This window comes from Saccostrea echinata, unplaced genomic scaffold, assembly GCF_033153115.1.
Source record: "Saccostrea echinata isolate AGI-Se365-2 ecotype Australia unplaced genomic scaffold, CSIRO_AGI_Sech_v1 ptg000022l, whole genome shotgun sequence".
Taxonomy (NCBI): Eukaryota; Metazoa; Mollusca; class Bivalvia; order Ostreida; family Ostreidae; genus Saccostrea; species Saccostrea echinata.
This window is the reverse complement of record NW_026889771.1, coordinates 9,439,782-9,463,375: the sequence shown is the minus strand read 5'-3', so window position 1 is coordinate 9,463,375 and position 23,594 is coordinate 9,439,782. Positions and strand designations below refer to the sequence as shown.

The following is a 23,594-nucleotide window of genomic DNA, read 5'->3' as shown; positions in this document are numbered from 1 at the left end:
GTGTCATCGAATGTGTCATTCCATTATCATTATTATAATTATTATTTGTTTTCTTTTTTATGTCATGTGTCATTTAGAAACAACTAGACCAGGTCTTGCTACAAATTTGAAATCCCATCGATTGAGTATTATGGATAAACTGATCAAATAACACCAGTCCCTCAACTGCCAAGCCAGCTGCTTCGAGCCTTTTTGAGGGAACCTTGATAAGAATAGTTTTAAGAACGATAGAAAAAATCAACATTTAGTAATTTCCGCAATATTAACTAATTTACAATCCAGGATGAAACTGTGTTTATACGGACACACTTCTTGACACATATGTTATAATGTTTTTGGACAATTGTTTTCAAATCGGATTTTTAACCTTGTAAAAAAGATCTATCCAGAAAATTTTAAAACACACATATTTGTTGAAAGAACTTAAAAAGAAATAAAAATATCGGATTGTTCTGTGCTACTTACATTTTTTATATTAAAGGTAAGCGAATTTTTTTTCTCGGAATGGAATTTAATCATTTAAGCATTAAATTTTTTAGCTGAAATGTTTTTCAGAAAATAGTTCAAAGCTCGTAAAAAAATAAAATTCACTTACGTATAACAAATTAAAGCTAGCTTTCCGTTTCAATTTAAACTTCCGTGGGATTGTTGGCTATAATGGCATACAGCTTTCTCCGATTTTGCTAAACTTGATGCCTATTCAATCATGGTGTGGTGCACACGGAAGGCTTACACTAACTTTGAAATGAAAAACTATATGCCATGACTAATAAACTGAGGTTTTTTCACTTCGATTGGTCCTCCGAATCCTGTTGAAATTCTACCCACTGAGATGTGTATCGAGTGATAAATTTAGTAAATATCGTTAAACTTTTCCTCGGCGTCTTTTTCCTCAATCTTTAAGACAACATAGTTGATCAATCATGGTTCCAAAAATACAATCACGATAGAATTATCTCTTTTAGGTCTCAAAAAGCTATTTTATATACTAGGAACGCCAAAGAAACTCTTCAAATACAAATTATTATCAAAAGTTTGGTTCAGAAACAATTTGGATTTTACTAACTTCAGAATTGTATCAACTTTAAAAAATGACAGTTCGCTTGTTTGAAAGCAAGTGTCATAAAACTGATTAACGAGATTTTATTTCGTTAACAAATTAGATGATAATTATAACCAAGAATATTACATTAGGATAAGACATGGTTAGTACACCGTTTGACAAAATTCTTTTTGATTTAAAGACGTCACTTGTTGACAAAAAGAACAGCTAAAGCATTCAACAAGTACATGTACTGTTAAATCAAGCTCATGATATGTACAAAGCCCCTTTACTAGTTTGTATCCCTTAACGCATGCAGAGAGCAGAGTAACAAAATGCTTACACAGCATAAAATGAAAATGAAATCAGATATAACCGCCTTTGTTCTTGGATAACAGTGATACGTATCATAAGATATCAAATGTCCATTTTAGAATTCTACGAACTACGCAAAGAACAGTTCACATTTCACTAAAAATTGTTAAATATGTAATCATGTTAATAAATCGGATAATTTTAAAACGGAGACTTCTGATAGTTCTTTGAATCATTTGATCATCGGTTTTATCTTCCAAGAATATGAAATATAGGGTTTGCTGGACAATAAAATTAATTTAAAAAGCTAAGAAATCATTACATTGGTTTTGATATTAACATGAGATTTTATTTATTTCTCATCCCATATCAAAGTTATATTATGAAATATATGGAGATAACGAACAGTATTCAAGCTCAAAGTCCATTATACAATACAAAATAGGAGCAGAGCAAACACGGGTCTCCAAACATCAGAAGTGGGATCAGGTGCCATGGAGGAGTGAGCATCCCCTGCCGACCGGTCACACCCGCCGTGTGCTCCTTGTCATGATCGGGAAATAACGGAAAAATCCGTCGACAATTCAGTGTGTAAATAATGGCCTAACAATTAGTATGAAAAACGTCAGTCAGCATTTGACTCAATGATAAATTGTATTTGCTGACAAGGTCATTGTATCGACCATAGAACTTACGAAATGATGACTTTAAACGAGACAGCTGATATTCTTGTTTCATCAACTTATTTGTCAATAATTTACCTCGTTTTAGAAATTGTACATACGTAGAGCATGCTCTTGCGTATCGAATCAACTGAGAGATATATACCCCGTATGCAGGTGATGAAGGTATATTGCTGCATAAGTAAGGGAAGTTGACGATTGAAAAGTTAAAGTCATCACGTTTATCATAAAGCTTGGTTGTTAGATTACCATTAACGTCTATTTCAAGTAAAATATCCAAATATGAAACAGATGTGTCAGATTCTGTGGTATCTTTTATCTCAAGTTCACCAGGATATATCGTATCGACATAAGAATGAAAATAGCCATTGTTAATTGACAATACGTCGTCGATATATCTAAATGTCGAGTTGAAGGCCACAGCAAGTGTTTTCTTCTTTTCACGTACAAGATTTTGGACAAATTCTGCTTCATATGAATACAAAAAAAGGTCTGCTAATAACGGGGCGCAATTGGTACCCATAGATATTCCAATAGATTGTTGCAAGACCTGGTCTCCAAAAACCACATAGATATTGTCAATCAGAAACTCAAGCGTCTTTTTAATGTCAACTTCAGAGTACTTGTGTGTACATTCAGAATGTTATTTAACGAAATAATTTTGTAAATGACCAATGACAAGGTAAGTATATTTACGAGTTCCATTTTTATTGAAAAAGCAGCTGTCAATGATATCAAAAAGCCTGGAATTTAATTTATCGTGGGGAATGGTTGTGTATAAAGTTGAAAAGTCGTAAGTTTTTAAGCTGCTGATTTTGGTAAAATCTTGTGATTTCAAATTTTCCAAAAGTTCCTTGGAATTTTTAAGTATCCACATCTGATTTACACCACTTCTCGAATATATTGTTGCACAGTACTCTTGAAGTTTCTCCTTCACCACTGTTAATATCTTAGTGAGGAGTAAAGATAGAGGCTTGGTTGAACATTTACTGGAACCCGCTATGTATCTTTGTTTGTAAGGATTTTTATGAAGTTTCGGAATCCAGTATAAATATGGTAATTCGAATTCATTTTGGTTGTTTGGAATATTAAAAATATTCAAAACTGACATATGATTTTGAAGAATTTCTTCCTTAGAAAGGAAGATAGATATAGATAGAATAACCCCAGAATTATATTCGAAAATAGTTTATAATTTACACTTGTGTATATAAAAAGGGATCTTATAAATGAGGTTTTTAATTAAAAAAGAGAGTCAAAGATTCTACACTTGCACTCAAGGCGATCCACATTTACCCCTTTTTTGTTCTATATGTCATTTTAAGTTAAAAAAAACTTTTTAAAATTAGCTGTGAAGTCTTTCTGGGTTAAAAAAAGGGAGCCGACTGAAATTTCCATTGCGCAAATCTTCGTGCAATGACAATGACAATGATTTTAGTATAGTAAAATAAAGCAGATTTACGCTTTGAAGTCAATTATTTTAACACACTTTATCCAATTCAACAAAATTACGAAATCACAGGTTAAAAAAAATACAATTTAATACAATTGATTCTTTTGCAAAGATTTTTAATCTGATTTAAATGATAGGTAGATAGACGTAGTTATTGTGTTTTGCAACCTTATGATAAACTGGGATTCTTAAAGAGGGGGAGGGGTTCATAAAAAGTTTGCTTGAAGCTTCAATATTTCCATTCTTTTTTTCTGTTTGCTTCACGCGAGGTTTTGGATGAAGTAAATAAAGACCTTGATAAGTAATCGAGACGAATGGAGCTTGGTTGTTTAATTAAATGAGGGAATTGTGTAAGCAAGGTCTTTGTGTAATTTGTTTCTAAAAACTTATAATACAATTATACAGCATAAAAATTATTCTGCAGCAAGTTGTTCAATCATGGTTCCAAAATTACAGTCACAATTGCATTTTTTGGTTCTCAAAGAGCTATTTTATATAGTTGGAGCGCCCAAGGAACTCTTCAAGTACAAGTTGTTTTCATAATTTTTGTTTAGAAACAATTTGGAATTAACTAACTTTTAAAAATGACAGATTTTCAGACTCCATCAGGCAATGGTCAGAAAGCCGAGTCTTACTAGACTTTATTTCGTTTTATTTCGTTAAGTGATCATTAAAGCAGAATATTACATTATGATAATTCATGGTCTGTGCACTGATAAAATTCAGACTTTCTGTTTTGAAAGACATCACCTGTTGAGTTAAATTGACACAAAGAAAAGCATATTAAGCATCCAGCAATAGAACTGTTAAATCAACCTTAGGGAATGTTCGAAGACCCATTACTGGTTTGTGTCCCATAACGTATGCATAGAGCATGGATTTAGGAAATACAAAAGCACAAAAATCAATCAAGAAAGAGCACGCCAAATATGATAATTTACAAAAAATAATAATAATAATAATTTACAAAATATCAAATTTTTCTTGATAAATTAGTATTTAACGAGGCTATCTCTTCATTTTCTGAAAATCTTTAATTTTGCAGAATTAGATTTTCCTTGTATCTAATATATCCGTAGAATGTTAGACCGGAAAAAATGTTCTTCACTTATTTTTTCCAAGCTAAAGGTATCTAAAATCTTATGCAATTTCTTAAATAAGGAGGAGATTCTAAGAGTCCTCTTTCAATCTTTTGTCTTTTAGTATATCATGTCCTTAATATTCTAAATTAAAATCAGTAAAGCTCTTGAATCAGACACCATTTAAGATTCATAAAAACAAATAATTACCAGTTGTTTTTAAGTACCAAAAATTGATTTTTTGTAAGTGTAACCTCCTTTTCTTTGTCCGAGATACTAAATACCCCTTTTAGACCTCAGCGAGCAACGCAAAAACAGTTTATATTTCACTTAAGAATGTCAAATGCGTAACCCTGTACATAGATCGGTTAATTTTGAAACGGCGACTTTTGAAAATTCTTTTGGACCATTTAACCATCTCTTTTATCTTCAAAGAATATGAAAATATAGGGCTAACAGGACAATTCAGTTAATAAACCGAAGAAACAAAACGAAGAAATCATTAATATTACTTTTGAACATTAGCGTGAGATTTTTACTAATTTTATCCCATATGTTAGTATAAACCCCAAGATTACATTCGAAAAGTTATAGTTTATAAGTGTGTTTTTTCCTGAAAACTTGGTGTCTATAAAAACGTTAAGTCACTTAAGTATGAAATTCTAGTACAGACAATTGTCTGAGAATTTCATACAGAAAATACTAGAATTAAATAATGTCTCTTTTACATAAACTGGTCAGGACGATTATTCAAAGGAGATGGGTAAACATAGCTTCAGCTATATAAAAATCACAACTAGTTTGTGAATTTGTGAATTTAGTATTTAGAGTTCTCATTATTGAAATATATGAAATTATGATAAATAAAACTTTTCTGAGGAAAATTTTATCGGCATTTATCGGCATAAATTATTATTTTATTTAAAGAAATAAGGTGGTAATCGTGAGGTTCGAAACCTAGCAATAAAAATCCTGAGTATATAATTTTCATTTGAGACTAACACGCTAACCACTACGCTACACAGCTCTTGATGGATTGTGGCATTTAAATAATGTTTGTGATATGACCCTTTACAATTGATTACAATTGATGACCCTTTAAATTGACTTCAAGTATTTCTCGGAAAGATGCGAATGCTCTGTCATAAACGTGTATTTTTAAGGTATAGTGGGCCTTTGCTGCATGTTTTTTAACCAAAAAAATGTATATTTTTACGCAAACTTTGAGAATGAACTTTCAAAAAATGGAGTGAAGACCCACTCATACAGAAAATTTGGGCCATAGTATGAGAAAATAATCATTTTTGAAAGTTAATAACGACAAGTTACTTCGTCTTGTTGCTCTTTCCAGATAATATCGCAAAGTATGTATGAAATATACTCTATAAACAGAGGTTCACGATTTTGTTAAAGGGCTAATTGCTCTTCATAATAATGCAGACAGTTTACTTCCTAGATGCCCTTGCTAAAGGGAGAAGATTTGTTGTCCCCCACTTTCGCGAAAGCGAGGGGACATTAAATCTCATTTGTCTGTTAGTCTGTCTGTCTATCAGTCTGTCCGTCTATCACAAAAACTTTAACCTTGGTCATAACTTTTGAATGAGAAGAAATAGATCTTTCATATTTCAAATGTACATTACCTGTGACAAGACCTTTCTAAATATACTTTGATTTTTGACTCCGTGACCTTGAAATTTGGCCTACTTTTAAAAAATTTTAACATAATTTTAAAGTGATCATAACTTTGGAATGAGAGAGGATTTCATATGGAACATGTATATTACCTGTGACAAGACCATTCTAAATGTACCATGACTTTTGACCCCGTGAACTTTTGACCTTAAAGTTTGGCCTACTTTTAAAAATTAATCTTTGCTTATAACTTTTCATTAAGAAGAGATAAGGCTTTCATATTTGCCATGCCCATTACCTGTGATATGACCTTTTGAATATGTTATTATTTTTTTTTATCCCGTGACCTTGACCTTGAAGTTTGACCTACTTTTCAAAAATTTTAACATTACTTTAAATTGGTTATAAAATTTGATTGAGGTAACGGCTTTTATATTATACAAGTACATTGCCTGTGGCGTGACAAGACCTTTCCAAATGTACTATGGTTTTTGACCTTGACCTTGAAGTTTAAACTAGTTTTCAAAAATTTGATCTTTACTTGTGGCTTTTGATTAAGAAGAGATAGAGCTTTTATATTTGACATGTACATTACACTGTACCTATGGCAAGACCTTTCCAAATATACTATGATTTTTGACCCCTTGACCTTGAAGTTTGACCAAGACATTCACTATATGCTATAAATAATGGCATCCCATCCACTAAGTCACTGAAAGCGGGGGACCACAATTCTTTGAATTTGCTTGTTAAAAATATTTGAAACGTATTAATGTATATCAATTGATAGTCTTGTCTGATTTATTGAAAAGAATACTTCTACCGAGAAATAATTATTATTTAGTCCAGCATGGTTTTTAACACAATTTGAGTATGTTCAATTCGAAAAATATGCTGACCTTCATGAAAATGGCGTTAAAGAGGTCAAAATGGTGATTCAAAATGGCGGGCATCCAATTTCTCTAATTATTTCTTAATGTCGTTCAAATACGAGAAAGAATGTGTAAATATCTCACTGAGCGTAATGCAACTATAAAAATGATAATATAACACTTACATCAAACTTCAAATCATAGCCTTCCACATTTAATTTGAATGTTCTCTGATTTTTTTTTCTATCTATTGTTTCTACATTATTCTTTGCTCAGAATTTTACATTTACAAAATTTCATACACTGCAGATTGCTTTTTTCCTCCACGTTTCACTTTCTACAACTGATGGAGCAGCTGCAAGTTATAAACTTTGCATTGGCACAGTCATAAGTTTCGGCAAACAATCAAGAACATCCATCCCATCTCATAGGACTTGGTAATGTGGGCCTATCAGTGCTTGCCTATGTTTATACCACTGCCTGGAATTGTGCTCGCTTTATATGCATATGAAAGGAACTGGAAGCATAATTCCTAAATAATTTTCAAAGCATGGACACTGTGTTCTTGTTACGCAACTTAAAGATTTTTTTATTATTTTTTTTTAATCTGTTGTTGATCGGATAATTTTCCTTCTCACCCTCTTATAAGCTCATAGTTGTTTCTGTGCACCTTCATGGAAAATTTCATTGATATTTACATCATGTCAGTGAGTGAAGTGTATTAAATAGATGTTTCCAAAGCTCTATAAAAACACAAAATTATCGCAAAAAGACATAGACAGTATAAGTGCAGGTTTTAGAAAGGTTCCAGCTGCAATCTATAGGTGTCGTCTTTTTCTGGAAAGAATGAGAAATGAAACATCGATATACGCTGTGCTAGTATCAGAACAGTTGGAGGTGCAAGAGGATACTCAAGAATAGTGTACTGCTTAAAGAATTAAAGACTGCTTCTTCACCTGTCCCCTTTAGCGCAGAATATTGTACCTTAACCAATATCATTCTCGCATCTCACTCAATCCTCTACCCTCCACTCACCCCTTCACCTCCCTCCCACACACACAGCGAGCGAGGAAACAATGTTTTGCATAATGGTTGGTTGGAGGAGACAGAGTAACATGTTTTTTCCTAAGGTACAGCAAAGTTAGTAGGAAGAGGAATTTTCTCTATTTTCTACAACCCTTCTAAATACATGTAGTTTTTGCCTCTGTTCTGAGAGTTGATGATTATATTGATCTTGCCCGCCTTCATTGTACTAGCTTTTGAGATTAGAACTTGTATGAGCTTAATATGTTTCCCCAAACTCCTCTATTCCAGCTTTAAATGCTATATGATTCAGTAGTCTCAGAAATTTTAGTCTTTGCAATAGCTCAAGGAACAACACAATTATGTTCAAATGTTAAAAGACTATTTTTAAAACCTTACGCAAATTGAAAAAATCTCTGGTATGACAAGTAGCTTTCTCTTTTGTGACCATATACTAGATTAGTTTATCTTAATTTTTTGAGTTGAAAAGTCAATTTTCATTCCATTAGCAAGAAAATCCTTAAACTTTATCACCTGGAATCACATCATGTGCATTTTTGGTGAGAAAACTTGTATAACTGTGCAATCTTAGAGCAGCTGCAGATTCCCCGTAATTCCTACTAAATCACGTACCATTTTCTTAATTACCAAAAGGCTTCAGTCATTCTTGACTTTCTTGGCTTTTATCTGGATTTAAATGTTCCAACTCTCCTCTTGACAACAAATTTTTCTTGTTGGAACACTTACGACTCTAAGAACTTTACAAGGCAAGTTGATACACACTACTCTGTTAGGATAGTGTATAGTCGTATCAAAAGAATCGAGGGGGAATTGAACACAAATATTTTCATCTTTCGGATTTTGTAAATTTCATAACAATAGTCACCGAATTCGATCCGAGTATGACAAAAAAGTATGTTTGGATTATTGATTTTGACTTCGAAATTTGAACAGATATATGATTCCTAAAACAAGGGATTGTGCAGTCGCTTGAATTTAAATCTAACAATAGAACAATAACTCTATCTGTTCACTACATTATTATGAATATTTGTGAATACAGTTGATACACATTTTTTGTTGGGTTGTTGGCTATGAATAACAAAATGCAAATACAGGGACACAGAATTAGAGTTGGGCAGTCATAAATATTTATGGTTTTCGCATATTATACTGGTTTTGATAATCCCTTATTATGTTCATGAGATAATATAGTCAACTTTAAGATAGGATTTCATCATTCCTAGCTCTCTGATGGGTTCAGATCCATCATTGTAAAAATCATACCAAGTTATGTTGCGCTGGACCTTCCAGGTGAACATTAACATTTTTGCTAGATTTGTGAGAAGACGATCACCGGTTGTGTTCAAAATCAAAAAAATAAAGAACATGTGCACCTAAGAAGTTATTGTCTAAAATTTATGTGAGGTTTAACGGATGCCTACAGTGTTCATCGCCTATAAGATAATAATTCATATGCTGTCCCTGCCTTGATTTATAGTTAACAGAAATATATAAAGAAAATGATTTGGACACTTAATTTATTCTTCTTGTCTATAGGCATAAAAATATAAATACAAAAAGATAACCCAAAGTCAGAAAAAAAAAGAAAATATGTCCTCATAAGGTACATGTAAATGCTTTTCATACAAATTAAATGTAATGTATTTCTATATGAAATGAACCCTTATTATGTTCAATCCACGTATTTTGCAGATCCACTGACAGGAACTTTCAGTTCTTATCTGATAGCAATCTGCCATATATTAACATGTACAACTATCCAAAGGAGTAAAATTAATCAAAGTACTGAAAATACTGAAATGATATAAAATATTCCAGAAACAAAATATAACAATCTCAATAACATCTTACACTTTTGCACTTGTGAATGCATTCAGCAAAAGCAATGACTAATCGAAGACTAATTTGTCAGTAATGAATGTGCTGAGAATAATTATTTTTCTCGACAAGAGATAAACTCATACATGTAACTGCTTGTGACATCCATTAATATAGAGTAATTGATTCGGAAAATTTAATCTCATGATGTTAAAGATAGCATAGTTTCTAAAGGCACCGTGTTTCAATATTTAACAGCATTATCACAAAATCTAGAAAATATCAAATTCTTACAATACACCAGAACATTTTATATTGCAGTGTGTTATTGATCTGATTTGCATTACTACTATCTAAAAAGCAGATAAAGCAATAATGATACTCATCTTTATCTTTTCCTGATTAAAAATATATATATACTATATCAAATAGACGAAACTGTCACGATCGATCAGTCGATAAAGCGCTTGCTCATTGGTCAGTAAGTCGCGTGTTCAAGCTCGGCACTTAACTTTAAAGTGAAGGTTTGTCTTTCGGATGAGATCTTTAAAAAGCGATGTAACCGTGGGCGTAAGAAGAATCCTCTCTGCTCAATGCTCCGGAGTGCCTTGTACACGTCTAAATTTGAAGCCCTTCACTGGTTAAATGGTTAACGTCTTGTATAATGTAAATCTTTTACGGTTCCAATTTTGATGCACCAGATGCGCAAATTTTGTCTCTTCAGTGATGCTCATGCCGAAACGTTGGAAATCCGATATATTTAAATTTAAAAAAAATTGAAGAGCTGAAAAAGGGGGTGCCAAAGCCTGGCGCCAAATAAGTCGAAGGATCAGAGATAATCCTTAATTTTGAAATAAATTTCTAAATTTTACCACAGCTATTAAATATATTTCCGTATTTTCAAGCTAGTACCGAAGCACTTACATGTAGCTACTGGGCTGTAGAGACCCTCGGGGACTAACAGTCCAACATCAGAGGCCTCAATCCAGGGATCAAAATGTAAACCATATATAGAACCAATTTTGATGCACCAGATGAGCATTTCGACAAATTATGTCTCTTCAGTGATGCTCAAGCCGAAACGATGGAAATCCGATATATTTTAATTAAAAAAAAAAACTTTGAAGAGAAAGTGAAATTATCTCGCAAGGAACGTAAACTGCATCAATCAATCAATCAATCAATAAAAAAGACAAACATATTAAATATGAGAACAAACACAGAACCCCTATCTTAATCCACTCATGAAAACTCCCCTATCATAGCACGTTCAGGACCTATATGACCTCTGATCTTGAGATCCACTGCAGATCTCGATCTGAATATCTAAGTACACTGGTGAATTAATATACATTTTTCACAGTAGTGCTGTATAAAGTGTTCATCGCTAAAATTTTGTACTTTCAAAAACAAAAACAAAAACAAAACAAAACAAAAATACGTAGGATAATAGGCGAACTATCAGTTGTCGTTCACTTTAGAGCTTTATTTGAATTTCATGATTTTGCAATCAATATGAGATATTGAAATAATAGAAATCTAGATTAAGTGCTAGAGATTTTACAATATTAAATTATTTAAAGCTTTGAACTTACATGGAATGATACTTGACTTCTAATTGTCATTTCTTCCTAGTACATCTATGCAAGAGCTGTTCAACTTACCTGCATGATCATGGGTGTGTAAGACCAATGCCGTGGGTAAATCAAATTCCAATAACTATTTTAATATTTTTCAGAGAAAAATATTAAATTTCCGAACTGATTTCCCTATGAAACAGATTCATTTACTAACATCGATTTTACACCAATCAAAAGCACATTTGAAAATTCATGTATCAAGTAATAAAATTGTTGGACCTGGTACCATTCAGGAATAAACATCCCCTGTCAACCAGTCACATCCGCCTTATGTTCTTTGTCATGATCGGGTAAATGGAAAAATCCATAGACATTTCAGAGTAAAAATTTTGGCCTAAGAATTTGTATAAAAGACGTCAGTCAATATTCGACAACAGATTGTATTTGCAAACAAGTTCACTGTATGACATAGCATTTGCGAAATTTTAACTTTAAGAGGAATTCTTGATATTCTTGTATCTTCAATTTATTTGTAAACAGCTTGCTTCATTTTAGAAATTGGTAGCACGGTAAGCAGAATGAAGCCTTGAGTATCGAATTAATTGGGAAACAAACTACATATGCAGGTGATAATAGTATATTGCTACATAAGTAAGGGAAATTGACGATAGAAAAGTTGATGTCATTGCGTTTATCATAAAGTTTAGCATATCTCTCTTGTTAAATATTCAAATGTGAAACAGATGTGTCAGACTCAGAGGTGTCTTTTATTTCAATGAGTTCAATGGGATATATTGAATCTACGCAGGAATGAAAATACATATTGTTAATTGATAAAACGTCCTCGATATATTATCGTCAAATTAAAGAGTACTGTAAGAGACTTCTTCTTCATTTAGGAGTTTTCAAATAAATTCTGCTTCATTTGAATACAAAATTAGTCTGCTAAGAACGTGACACAATAAGACCCATGGGAATTCCGACAGGTTGTTGGAAGACCTGGTCTCCAACAACTATTAATGTTTGGAAGAAAACTCCGAAGAAATGTTTAACTAATATATAGATTCTCTTTGAAATTCCTTTTAGTAAAATTTACTTCACATCTTTATGACATATATGTACAACTGACGAAGTCATAATAAATTGAGGAAATAAAACCTAGAAAATTTTCCATTTCACTTTATGTGTTTGAATAAAAAAAAATGAATAGCTGAAATGAAAAATTAATGTAATCTATGTGCTTAAGTTATAAAAGTTTATGGGGATATGACCTTATAGAATTCAGAAAATATGCCTGGATTAAAAAAGCATCAATCATGTCTTCATGAATTAAAAAAAATAATTTCTAAATTGATTACAAAACAAACAATGACCAAACTTGCATCGAGGTTGCAGAGAGATAGTAAGACCAATCATGTATCAGATGCTGGATGTAAATTTCATTTTGCATGGAGGATCAAGTTACAGCACACGTCTTAGCACACCATGATTCAAGCGATGGAAAATCTCACACAATATGTGTCTGAATCTGTATTTCATATACGTACTAGTATGTTTGTTTTTTTGATTGTTGTTTAATGTCCCTTGGAGAATTTTTCATTCATTATCATATTGAGACGCCACCACTTGCCGGTGGAGGGCAGCAAATTTAGACCTGTACTCAGCACTCAGGGCTTTTGAGCAGTGAGGGATATTTTTCATGCCAGCGTCTGCTGCGACACGGGACCTCGGCTTATACGGTCTCATCCGAAGGACCGGTCTCCACGTCCCACAGCGGAATTCGAACCCGCGACGTAAGGATCAACTCCGCATCTACAACTCTAGAGAAAACGCTTTAGCCACTGCGGCCGACCGTGCTATTATGTATTCAACCTTTAATTTGCTAAGTCTTACTCTTCCTTAAGTTTCGCTCTAAAGCCAAACAGCAGGCTTGAGAAAATGTAAAATAGTCATTCATTACATAAGCTTTACGTTATTGTTTTAAATATACTGTTAATATTCATCTAATCAAAATGGCTGTCTGTCAATCGATTTTTTTCAAGTACGAAGAAAGAAATTTAATTTTATTGCAAAAAAATCTCCTACAAGTGTTCTCATTAGCTGAACCATAAAAAGCTTTTTTAATCTTTCATGTCAAATTCAACATCGAAACAATATATATTTGAGAGTGCTCGTTATTTACATTCATTTTTAGCTATTGTTCCTTATTTGCATTCACTTTATAAAATTCAGTGTGTCGGTTAACATGAGTAAAATCTACTTTTTATTTGCTTGTGCAACATATTGATCTTGGTATGTAAATGCTGAATTTAGAAATTCACTGTCAATGGAAAAAAAAATGATAAGTATCCGCGAAAAATGATGTATAATGATTATCATTTACACAAGAAAAAAAAGATGAGCGTCATTACTTAACTTTGCATCCTCATTGAGACACTGAGCAATGGTGATGTGTAATGGTAATACATTATAATCAATACATTTTTCAAAAAAAAAATGACGAAAAAAATGTGTGATGGATCAATATTTTAATTTCAAACACATGTCATGCAATACTTTTATTTTTAAAAGTTAGTTATGACCGGAACTTTCCAATTACATTTAATAGCATCATTACATGTGTAAAATGATATAATTTCGAGATATATTCATAATCTGACTGAAGTTAATTTACAAATATGTATGTGTTCATACAATTTAACTGTTTTGTTTCGTATAATGTGTAATGTAATTCATTACTTTAGCGAAGTAATTGTAATTCAAATTCTTTTTTTCAAAAAAAGTAATGATGCTGGTAATGAGATGGAAAACATTCTTTGTAATGGTAATTTTATGCATTACATTTCAATGCATTGCTCCAAAGGATGACTGCACTTAACGCCGGTTTTTGGGTCTTTTTCGGTTGCTTCTGTTGCTTTTATATCTAAACCTTAATTCACTTTTGTATATTTATGAAAGAATCCTGTCAATTTGGAACCAAATTTAAATCTTAAAATGATTTTAGACTGTGAAACAATAAAATGATTCAATGTTTTTTGTCCTTACTGCTTTCCAAATATAGAGAATTTACACTTACCTGCCCTTGATTGAACATTAGATATGCATGAGAGGTGGAGCTAACATTGTAAGAATGGGTCTAAAATTAGACTAGATAAATAACAATGACATGTTTGAAATAAGGAATGTGATCACTCTTTCCCATCTCCATCTCCATTCTATATGGCACAAATACACTACTGTCAAAGGTTTCAAAGCGAAATTAACAATATGATCACGTCCATGTAATTAAAGCAGATTTTTTATCAATGCCAGATGACTTAACGTGTTCGAACACAATGTCCTAGTTAGCACAAAACATGCTACCTTACAAGTCACGTGACGGAATTTAGTATTCACAGAGTTACCTGAGGTAGGAAATCACGTGGTGAATTATAATATTCAACATGTCACAACCCTTGGTTACAACACAGAGAGCGAATGTAAGAAGAAGCAGTTTTTTCTCTTTTTAACCATGAGCGCATGTTTGTCTATTAATCTCCTTTTGACACATTATTATTTATGCAAATATACAACTACTGTTAAACGTAGAACAATAGACAAACATGCGCTGACTATGTATGAAGTCAGTAAAAAAGTGGGCGTCCTCATTATCGAACGAAGATTCAAGAAATTGTGATGACCCCTGCCTTTGAAAACAGATTCGAACTTCGTAAATACACACTTTTATTAAACGTAATTACATAAAGTTGTAGATTGGATGTTGACCATTCTTGCAATGAAAAGAAAAATGCTTGTTTTGAAAGTTTATTTTGTCGCAAATTTCGCATATCCTTAAGTGCAGTCATCCTTTTGCCTGAGACTGGTAAATGTGGCTTAAATTCGACCACTGGTTTATGCAGAAATAAAGAAAAGGGACTTCTTAAAAAAAGATGAAATATAAACCTTTGAAATTTAAAATTTTCACTCTTAGAAGATAAGAAAACATGAAATCAATATCAATATGTTTTTAAATGTATATATGAAGTTTAATCTCAGCTCAGTCTCATACTCGATCTAAAAATGATATACATTTAAAGGAAAATAATAATGAAACATTGTCAAAAATATGCGAAACCATTGTCAATTGATCCCTTCGGGTTGGTGGATTATTGATACTTAGGTTTATTTTCCTCTTTACTGGTATTTCACATACATTTCATTTTTACTCCATTGGAATCCACCCAGGATAAATGAAGTCATCAATGGAATTATTTCGGAACTCTTTGGCAAATTCAGATCCGGGCCTAAAGATATTCTTATAAAAAATAGTGATTCCTCGCGCCATCCATCCAATCCACCAGCCAAAAGTTCCCACAGACATGATGGTATGATTAGCGAGAGAAAGCAGGGCCATGTCTTCTGCTGCTGAATTCCCTGTTGAGTAGTAAACATTCTTTTCGGTTGCTAAAGCCCTTTTAGACCATTCAATATCATTAGAACCAACAACAAACACTACATGTCGATATCTCTTTTTAAAATAGTCCATGGCATTCTTATAGTAAGTTTCTGTTGGTGTGAGTTTGCCGTATTTATAATGCCCGATTGTTGCATAATCCCCTCTTCGAATATGTACACTAACTACAACGTTATTCTTATTTGCAATAAACTTCATCTGATTTAGGATATCCCTCATCTGAGTGTATGCTCTTTTCCGTATTGATTCTTTGAAAGTTAAAATATTTCGAATTTCCTCTTCATATTTTATCCAGTATTTCCATGATTGAAAGTAGCCATCAAATCTCACTCCTTTGGAAGACGGCACACTGAGCAAATTCTCATCATATGAAAGTCCCCATCTTTCTTTGTGTAGAGGTAGTTTTGAACATGCGTTCGGGAGTCTTTTTATTGCCGAAAGTGTAGTATGTTGAATATTAAACACTTGAACCAATTCTGAATTTTCTGGAAGAATAGGATATAGCTTTTTAATCTTTGCTATTATGTATAGGAACACGTATTCAATCATAAGATTTCCGAGTCGTCCTTTGAAATTTACACATACAATATCCTCTCTGTCGTTGTATTTTAATATATTTTTCTTCACAATTCGGATTACTTGTGTTTGTTTTAATGTCCTATGTGGCCGCCATATTTGTGATTCATATACGTGAATAATTAAAACTAAATAAATACCGATTGTTACAATAGGAAAACATTCTGAAAAAAGAAATGTCATTTTCACATCAAATCAATATTCAATGTTCGTGACATTGGTTACCGTTTACACACATAAAAATATAAAAGTTACATTTTTGAATTTTTTTCTTTTTCTATTTATAAGTAAGTGTATTCATTGATACTCATGTATTGTGATGGATATAATCCAATCCTTACTTTTGATATGAAATCTCCGCATGTTGACGTCTGCTTCAGACTTATTCTGCAAAATAAGCACCAATACACTTATTTTTCTTATAAGAAAGTCTATTAGAATATAATAGAGAGCAGCGAGAAACGCCGCTCGTCACTGCGAGCTCTTAACCCTCTTAGTGCCGCAGCGACATTTATGTCGCTAGAGAGTTCAATGCCACGGGGACGTTTTGGTCGCCTGTCATTTGAGTGCCAAAACGACACATATGTCGCATCGGAGTTAAAAATAAAAGATAAAATAAAGTCATGTTTATTTTCCTTAAAATGAATGATTTAGATTTTATAAATGATGAGATATGATAAGTGCAATTTGTTCTCTCAAAATGACGTAATTTTTGTACGTTTTATGACGTCATAATATGCAAATATTACGTAGAAGTTGTAAAAGAAAATGTCATCTGATAGTGATGACAGCTATGCGACCGACAGCGATAATAATGTTGATGTTCTAGTCGGTAGAGTCAATCATGGTCCTTGGTTTACGGTGGTGGATCCAAGTTCTTTCACTATCTCAAGGCTGCCTGATTTTACAGCTGATCACGGACCAGTTGATTTTGAACCCAATATGGTGCCTTTCGATTATTTTGAAAAGTTTTTGAAAGATGAGGACTGCTGCATTTTGGACATTATTGTAGAAGAGACAAACCGCTTTGCCGAAGAAAGTATGAATATCCGTCAGCGGACTCCATTTGCAAGAGAAAATAATTGGAAACCTATTACCAAAGATGAAATGAGCGCTTTTTTTGGCCTTGTATTTGCGATGGGAGTCGTACGGAAACCAACTTATGCATCATACTGGGAGAGAGGTTCCGGTGATCTTATAACAGAGACTCCAAACTTTTCTCAAGTAATGTCCAGAAACCGATTCCAAGCAATACTTCGATTCCTTCACTGCAACGACAATGCTCTGAATGTTCAAAGGGGGCTACCAGGTTTTGACCCGCTACATAAAGTGAGACCAATCATCGACTTTTTCAATGACGTATTTGAAAAGAATTATAGGTATATTCCTTGATTTACTTGACTAATAATAAAATTACATTTTGAAGTTTTTGATAATATTTTTAATTTAAATCAAATTTCCACGTCTTTTTAAATATTTCCTTTTTATTATAAAGTCGGTAAAATTCTCAAATGCAGAACAGTAATGATACATACACTGTATTAATTTTGAATAATTATTGAATTTTTTTTTTCATTCATTCATCCGATGTCTTTTTAACATACATGTATGTATTGCCTAGAATTATTAACGAGCATTTCGTTTTGCAGAATTGATAACAAATCTATACTGGTTTTTGCACAAATGCAAAACTATATACATGCATATAGAAATTATAAAAAAATATATATATATACCGGAATTCATAATCAGTTGTGTGTCATATTTATTATCATTGTTCATATAATTTTTTTGTCTCTTGTTAAATGTTACGTCTTTATGATAGACTTTCACAGAATGTTTGTATTGATGAACGGATTATCGGATTCAAGGGCAGACATTTCCTGAAGCAGTATATTGCCAACAAGAAGGCACATAGATGGGGAGTGAAGGCCTGGGTGTTAGCCGAGTCGCACACCGGTTACACACATCATGTCCAAATTTATCAGGGAAAACACAACAGCCCGAATCATCCACTTGGCCAAGGGTGTGTTAATTTAATAGATGTGTACACTAAGTCTGAATACTAGTAAAATTATCGTATTTTCATTATGGCATATATATGAAGGTCATATTTTAATTTTAACAAATAATAGTATTCAAAAAAGCTATGATTACAACTATGTGTGTCAAAATGGTATCTAATAATGTAGGGGAATTAATAAACTCGAAAAAATAATTAGTATATACGTTCAATGAAGTAAAGTGGGTGAGGTAGGTTTGCAAATTTTTACAAATAAAGTATGGACTCCTTCCGCAATCATGTTATAAAAAATAATATAACATACAATCGGAATTATTTTTAAGCAAATCGCTCGGTATATTTCATCAAAAGTCATTTCTTAATTATTGGAATGAGAAAGAAACTTGCACAAACATAAAGAGATTATCAACTAAAACAACAAATTCACTACATGCAGACAGCCCCCCCCCCCCTCCAAAATATATACACCCCAAACCTTGGTATTTTTTTTAAATGTTTTATTTCATACAACATTTTTATATTAAACATTTTACAATATCCAACATATAGAAAGAACTCCAACAAAAAATTAAAATTAAAAATATTCATATTGTATTATGAAATAGAACAGAAAAGTCACTTTGGTTTTTATTTACATTAACCCCCCCCCCCTTCCCCCTTTAGGATATCGGACCTTAAAAATCATGGATACCTATACTTTATGTCATCAAAATTTTAATGTATCATCATATTTTGTTTCGGTATTGTCTTTAACCATGCTGTCCCTACATTCCACTCTAATCACACTATTCTTCTTCAAAAGTAAATTCTATAGTGTTAAAATATCAAATCATCCTTGTTAATACATATACAACCAGTCCACACTATAGGAAGGAGAGGGGTGACTTACATGCTCTATAAGTTTTAAACACTTTTTTTGAAAACAGTCCCTAAGCCTGGGTGTGCATATAGACTTTAAGGGGGGAGGGGGGGGGGAGTTCTGACCACAAGCACTTGCGAAGGCATTTCAACTATACTTTTCAAGTGCAGAATTAGAGTGTATTAGAATTTTGAAAATAACTCTTTTAGTTCATAAAAAAATAACTATCAAAATCATTTCAGATATAAAGTCGTAATGGATTTAATGAGACCACATTTTGGTAACCTACACCACGTGACCATTGACAGCTGGTTTACCAGTCCCAAACTTCTGCATGATTTAAGGGACAGGGGAGTTTTTGGCACAGGTACAGTTATTACTTCGAGGAAGGGAATGCCAGTTAGTTTTAAAGCTACCCGCTTGCCCAAGGGAGACATGATTGTGAAGTCGCAAGGTCCTTTGATGGCAGTTCTGTACAGTGATCGGCGACAGGTGACTCTCCTCAGCACTACAGGAAGTTCCAGGTAGGTCTATCACATAATATTATCATAATACTCTAAAATTGTTGATTGCATTTAATGATGTCACATTTCATATTTAGAATGATGCGAAAAGCTAACACCAAAGGAAAAATTGTCAAAGCACCAGGAGTTGTGCACAAGTATAACGAAACAATGGGCGGAGTAGATCTAGGTGATCAGCTTCTTACACAGTATGAACCCCAGTTTCGTAGTCTCAAACTATGGAAGAAAATTCTGTTCAGTTTCTTGATGATGGCTGCAGGTAATACATATTTTGCAACATTTCTTGACTTTAAATTACTTCTCGCGAATATATATAGGACTCAAAAATACAAGTATGTGCAACACGTATTAATGCTATTATGTATTATTTAACAATCCGTTATCTCTTTCAGTCAATGCCTATATCTGTTACAAGTCCTCCTTCGTGATACAGAAGAAAATGGACCACTTACAATTTCAGAAAGAGATAATAAAGGGACTTTTGGGAAATTTTAGGGAAGGAAGATCAAGACGGGGACGACTTGGTGTACTGAGAAGTGCTAGATTGTCTGCCAAACATTTCATAGACTGGATCCCTGAAAAGAAGCGAATGAAATGTGCTGTTTGTTCAGGAAAAAGAGGGAACTTTGCCGGAACAAGGATCCGTACTTGGTGCCCTGATTGTTCCGTCGGGTTGTGTGTTGGAAATTGTTTCAGGAAATTCCACACTCTTATTAATTATGAAGAATAAAATTATTTTTACATGGAATATATAATAATGAGTTTTAGTCATATTCATTTACTACGTACTTGTATTTTGTTTGATTTCTCAGTTACTTTTTTCACGTAACTTAGTTTTGAATTAAAAAAAAAAAACAAATCAAGGATGAACTATTTAGCGAAGGTATTGTAATATTTCCAAAATTTTGACAATTTAATTTTTATTATACTTTCATGTTCATTAGTCGAATCTGATTGGTTGGAAGGCGTTTGTTACACTACTGCGTGCATAAACCACGCCCTCCACAGGGAGACAATTCATTACAAAAAACGTCACTTCACTACTCGATACAAGGAATACCCTATTAATTTAAAACGACTTGTTCTTCACTTTTTTTTTTTACTTAATTGCAGTTGTCGGGATTTCTCTGGTACTATATAATTTTTATAACTTTAGCAAACTACATAATTATATAATAAATGTACTGGAATTTTATTCCAGATATTTTTTTTTCGTCACATTTGAAAGTTACTTTTTTTCATATTTTGAAATAAATTTTATGCAAGCAAATTTTATCGCACTTGCAAGATTTTACAATCAGTTTTATTCTTTTATAAAACGGGAATAAGAAATTATTAAATTCCTTTTTTGTTAAATTATTTGTGGAATGAATAATTTCAATTTAAAAAATGATCTATGTATGAGGATCAGGTTGCAAAATTCAGGAAGGGGTGTGCAAATCCGGATTCGCTCCTGATAAAAAGAATTTATTCAAGAACATCATAATAATTGTCTGTTACGTTAAGGTATTTCGGTACGCAGAACGTACAGACTACTATGACGTACTAGCGACGTCATAACGTAATTCTATTATAAATGGCACTAAGAGGGTTAAAGCAACTTTAACGCCTGGGCGAAGAGAAAATTCGAACCTGCACATTGATCCAAAAGTAATTTTTCCGCAGTTACCTCGAGACCCACAATGCAACGCTCGTTGTTCTCTGCTGCCAACTTCGTATCGTGGTAATACCAACTAGAAATTTAATAGATATTGCATACAGATAGTATGTACTTTTGCATTTTTCAAACTTCGTTTATGGAAATGCAGCTAACATACGACGTCATGTGACGTCACAGTCTAGACGTTTCAAATGTCTCGTGCGTTTTGAAGAGGTGGATCTTAAAATTAAGTGAACAACTGCGCTCGCCCCAACGGTCACACCGTCAACATATCATATAACTGAAAAATATATATAATAAATAAACTTTAAAATACTCGGATTCAGTGATTACAAATTATTTGTAACGAGGGATGTCTACGAGTGTTCGAGTACTTAACTATCGCTCGGTCATACCGTTCATCGACTTTATATTCCTTAACCGGGTCTATACTTTAAAAGGGTCAAATTTTAGGACAAGCAAAAAAAAAGCTAGGAACGACTTGACTTTACCGGTCCCCAGAAAAACGCGCTAAAATATAGTGTCGCCGTAGGCGACTTCAATATATATGAGATCGCGTGAGCGATCGAAAAAAATTTAAAATATGAGGTTTTAAGCCTTTTTGACCCCAAAATCGAATTCTACGGTTAAAAGTTTAGTTTAAAACTTCGTTTCTAAACGAAGTTTTTAACCTCGTTCTCTGAAAAAAAGTAATAACTGTTGTTTATTCAGTGAAAAGGAGACACAAAATAATTGTGAACGAAGCGCGTGCGGCGCATGCTTAGTGCCGTTTCTTTTGTACTTAGCCATTTTTTTCATGTAAACAAACCAACGAGATGTCGTTGAAGCTGAATTAAGATCTTGCAAAAAATACAGATGCAACTGAATTTCTTAATTAATCTAAAAGAACAAGACACTAACCCTAATCTCTCAGATGGTATGCGAGGACTAACCCAAATCTCCCAGGCGGATGCTAGACTAACCCATGTGCGAGGACTAACCCTAATCTCTCGGATGGATGCGAGACTAACCCTAATCAGTTGAAAACGTATGGAAGGACTAACCCTAATCTTTCAGGTGGGTGCAAGACTAACCCTAACCAGTCGAAAAATGTGCAAAACCAACCCTTATCAGTTGAGTGACGTAAGTCTTACGTCATAGTGCAATGAGCACGCGGATCTTGCGGATCTGGGGACCGGTAAAGTAAAGTCTACCCAAAAGCTAATTTACCGTCCAAATCCTGGAATTTGACAGTGCTTGACCTTACAACATCAGAAAAGGGGGGTAGGCAACCAGCATCTAAAGGAAAATTTACCAAAACAAAATTCTATGCTCAGAAAAAAGGGGGAGCAACCGCCTTCTACGGGTCTGTTGAGTCTCCAGGCTTTACTCTGGTTTAAATAAAATATCATGTCACTCTTAGTCCACGTGTACCATCTTTTAAAGTGATCAAAATAAAAGATATTTTTCACACCTGGGTGGTTCTAATACCTTACATGTATATATACAGGTAGTTGACCATTGTTTGTGTCTTTTGTGTTAAAGGCCCATGCGTTTCTGGCCACTCAAGTAGTGATTGGCTAAATATACTGCGAGACAGTATATTTGACTTAATACTTGGTTGTTACGAGTTTAACAACCTATTTTCAGTTCTAGACTCTATATTGTGCACCATTAAGATGCCAACATTATCGGAATCTAGTTCGGAGGACAAAGATTTGATTCCTGCTGACGTAGTGCAGCTCTTCGCCTCAGAACAAGCATCAGAATTTGAAACAACTGTGAAAGTGACAATGAAGTTCGAAAAAAAAGAGCCGCACAAAGACAAGAAGCAACGTTTCCACAGACAAGGGCCCTGGGAAAAACAAAAAGGTAAAGCTCCGGTGAAAAAGCAACAAAACGAAAAAATGATGAAAGACGAAAATCTTACATCAAATAAAAAACAAAAAGAGGATTTTAATCCATCGCAGATTTATTCGCTTTTGCACGAGTTGTTACG

At 33.3% G+C, this 23,594-nt stretch overlaps 2 protein-coding genes across 2 annotated transcripts in view; one reads left to right on the top strand and one right to left on the bottom strand.

Annotated features, from left to right (window-relative positions):
* The window catches only part of LOC133190369 (RNA binding protein fox-1 homolog 2-like), a 443,535-nt gene that overhangs the window by 77,853 nt on the left and 342,088 nt on the right, over nucleotides 1-23,594 (top strand). The gene's annotated exons all lie outside the window — the stretch shown is intronic.
* On the bottom strand, nucleotides 15,565-16,933 carry LOC133190878 (galactoside alpha-(1,2)-fucosyltransferase 2-like). Its single transcript, XM_061326558.1, has 2 exons — nucleotides 16,892-16,933; nucleotides 15,565-16,714 (listed from the first exon to the last, which is right to left on the bottom strand). The coding sequence occupies exons 1-2, from the start codon at nucleotides 16,911-16,913 to the stop codon at nucleotides 15,723-15,725; spliced, it is 1,014 nt and encodes a 337-aa protein (XP_061182542.1). The 5' UTR covers nucleotides 16,914-16,933; the 3' UTR covers nucleotides 15,565-15,722.

Coding starts and splice junctions, on each gene's coding strand:
- LOC133190878 (XM_061326558.1), bottom strand. CDS start 16,913: ATGCGGAGATTTCATATCAAAA. Junction 16,715..16,891: donor GCGGAGATTTCATATCAAAA/GTAAGGATTGGA, acceptor TTCTTTTTTCAG/AATGTTTTCCTATTGTAACA.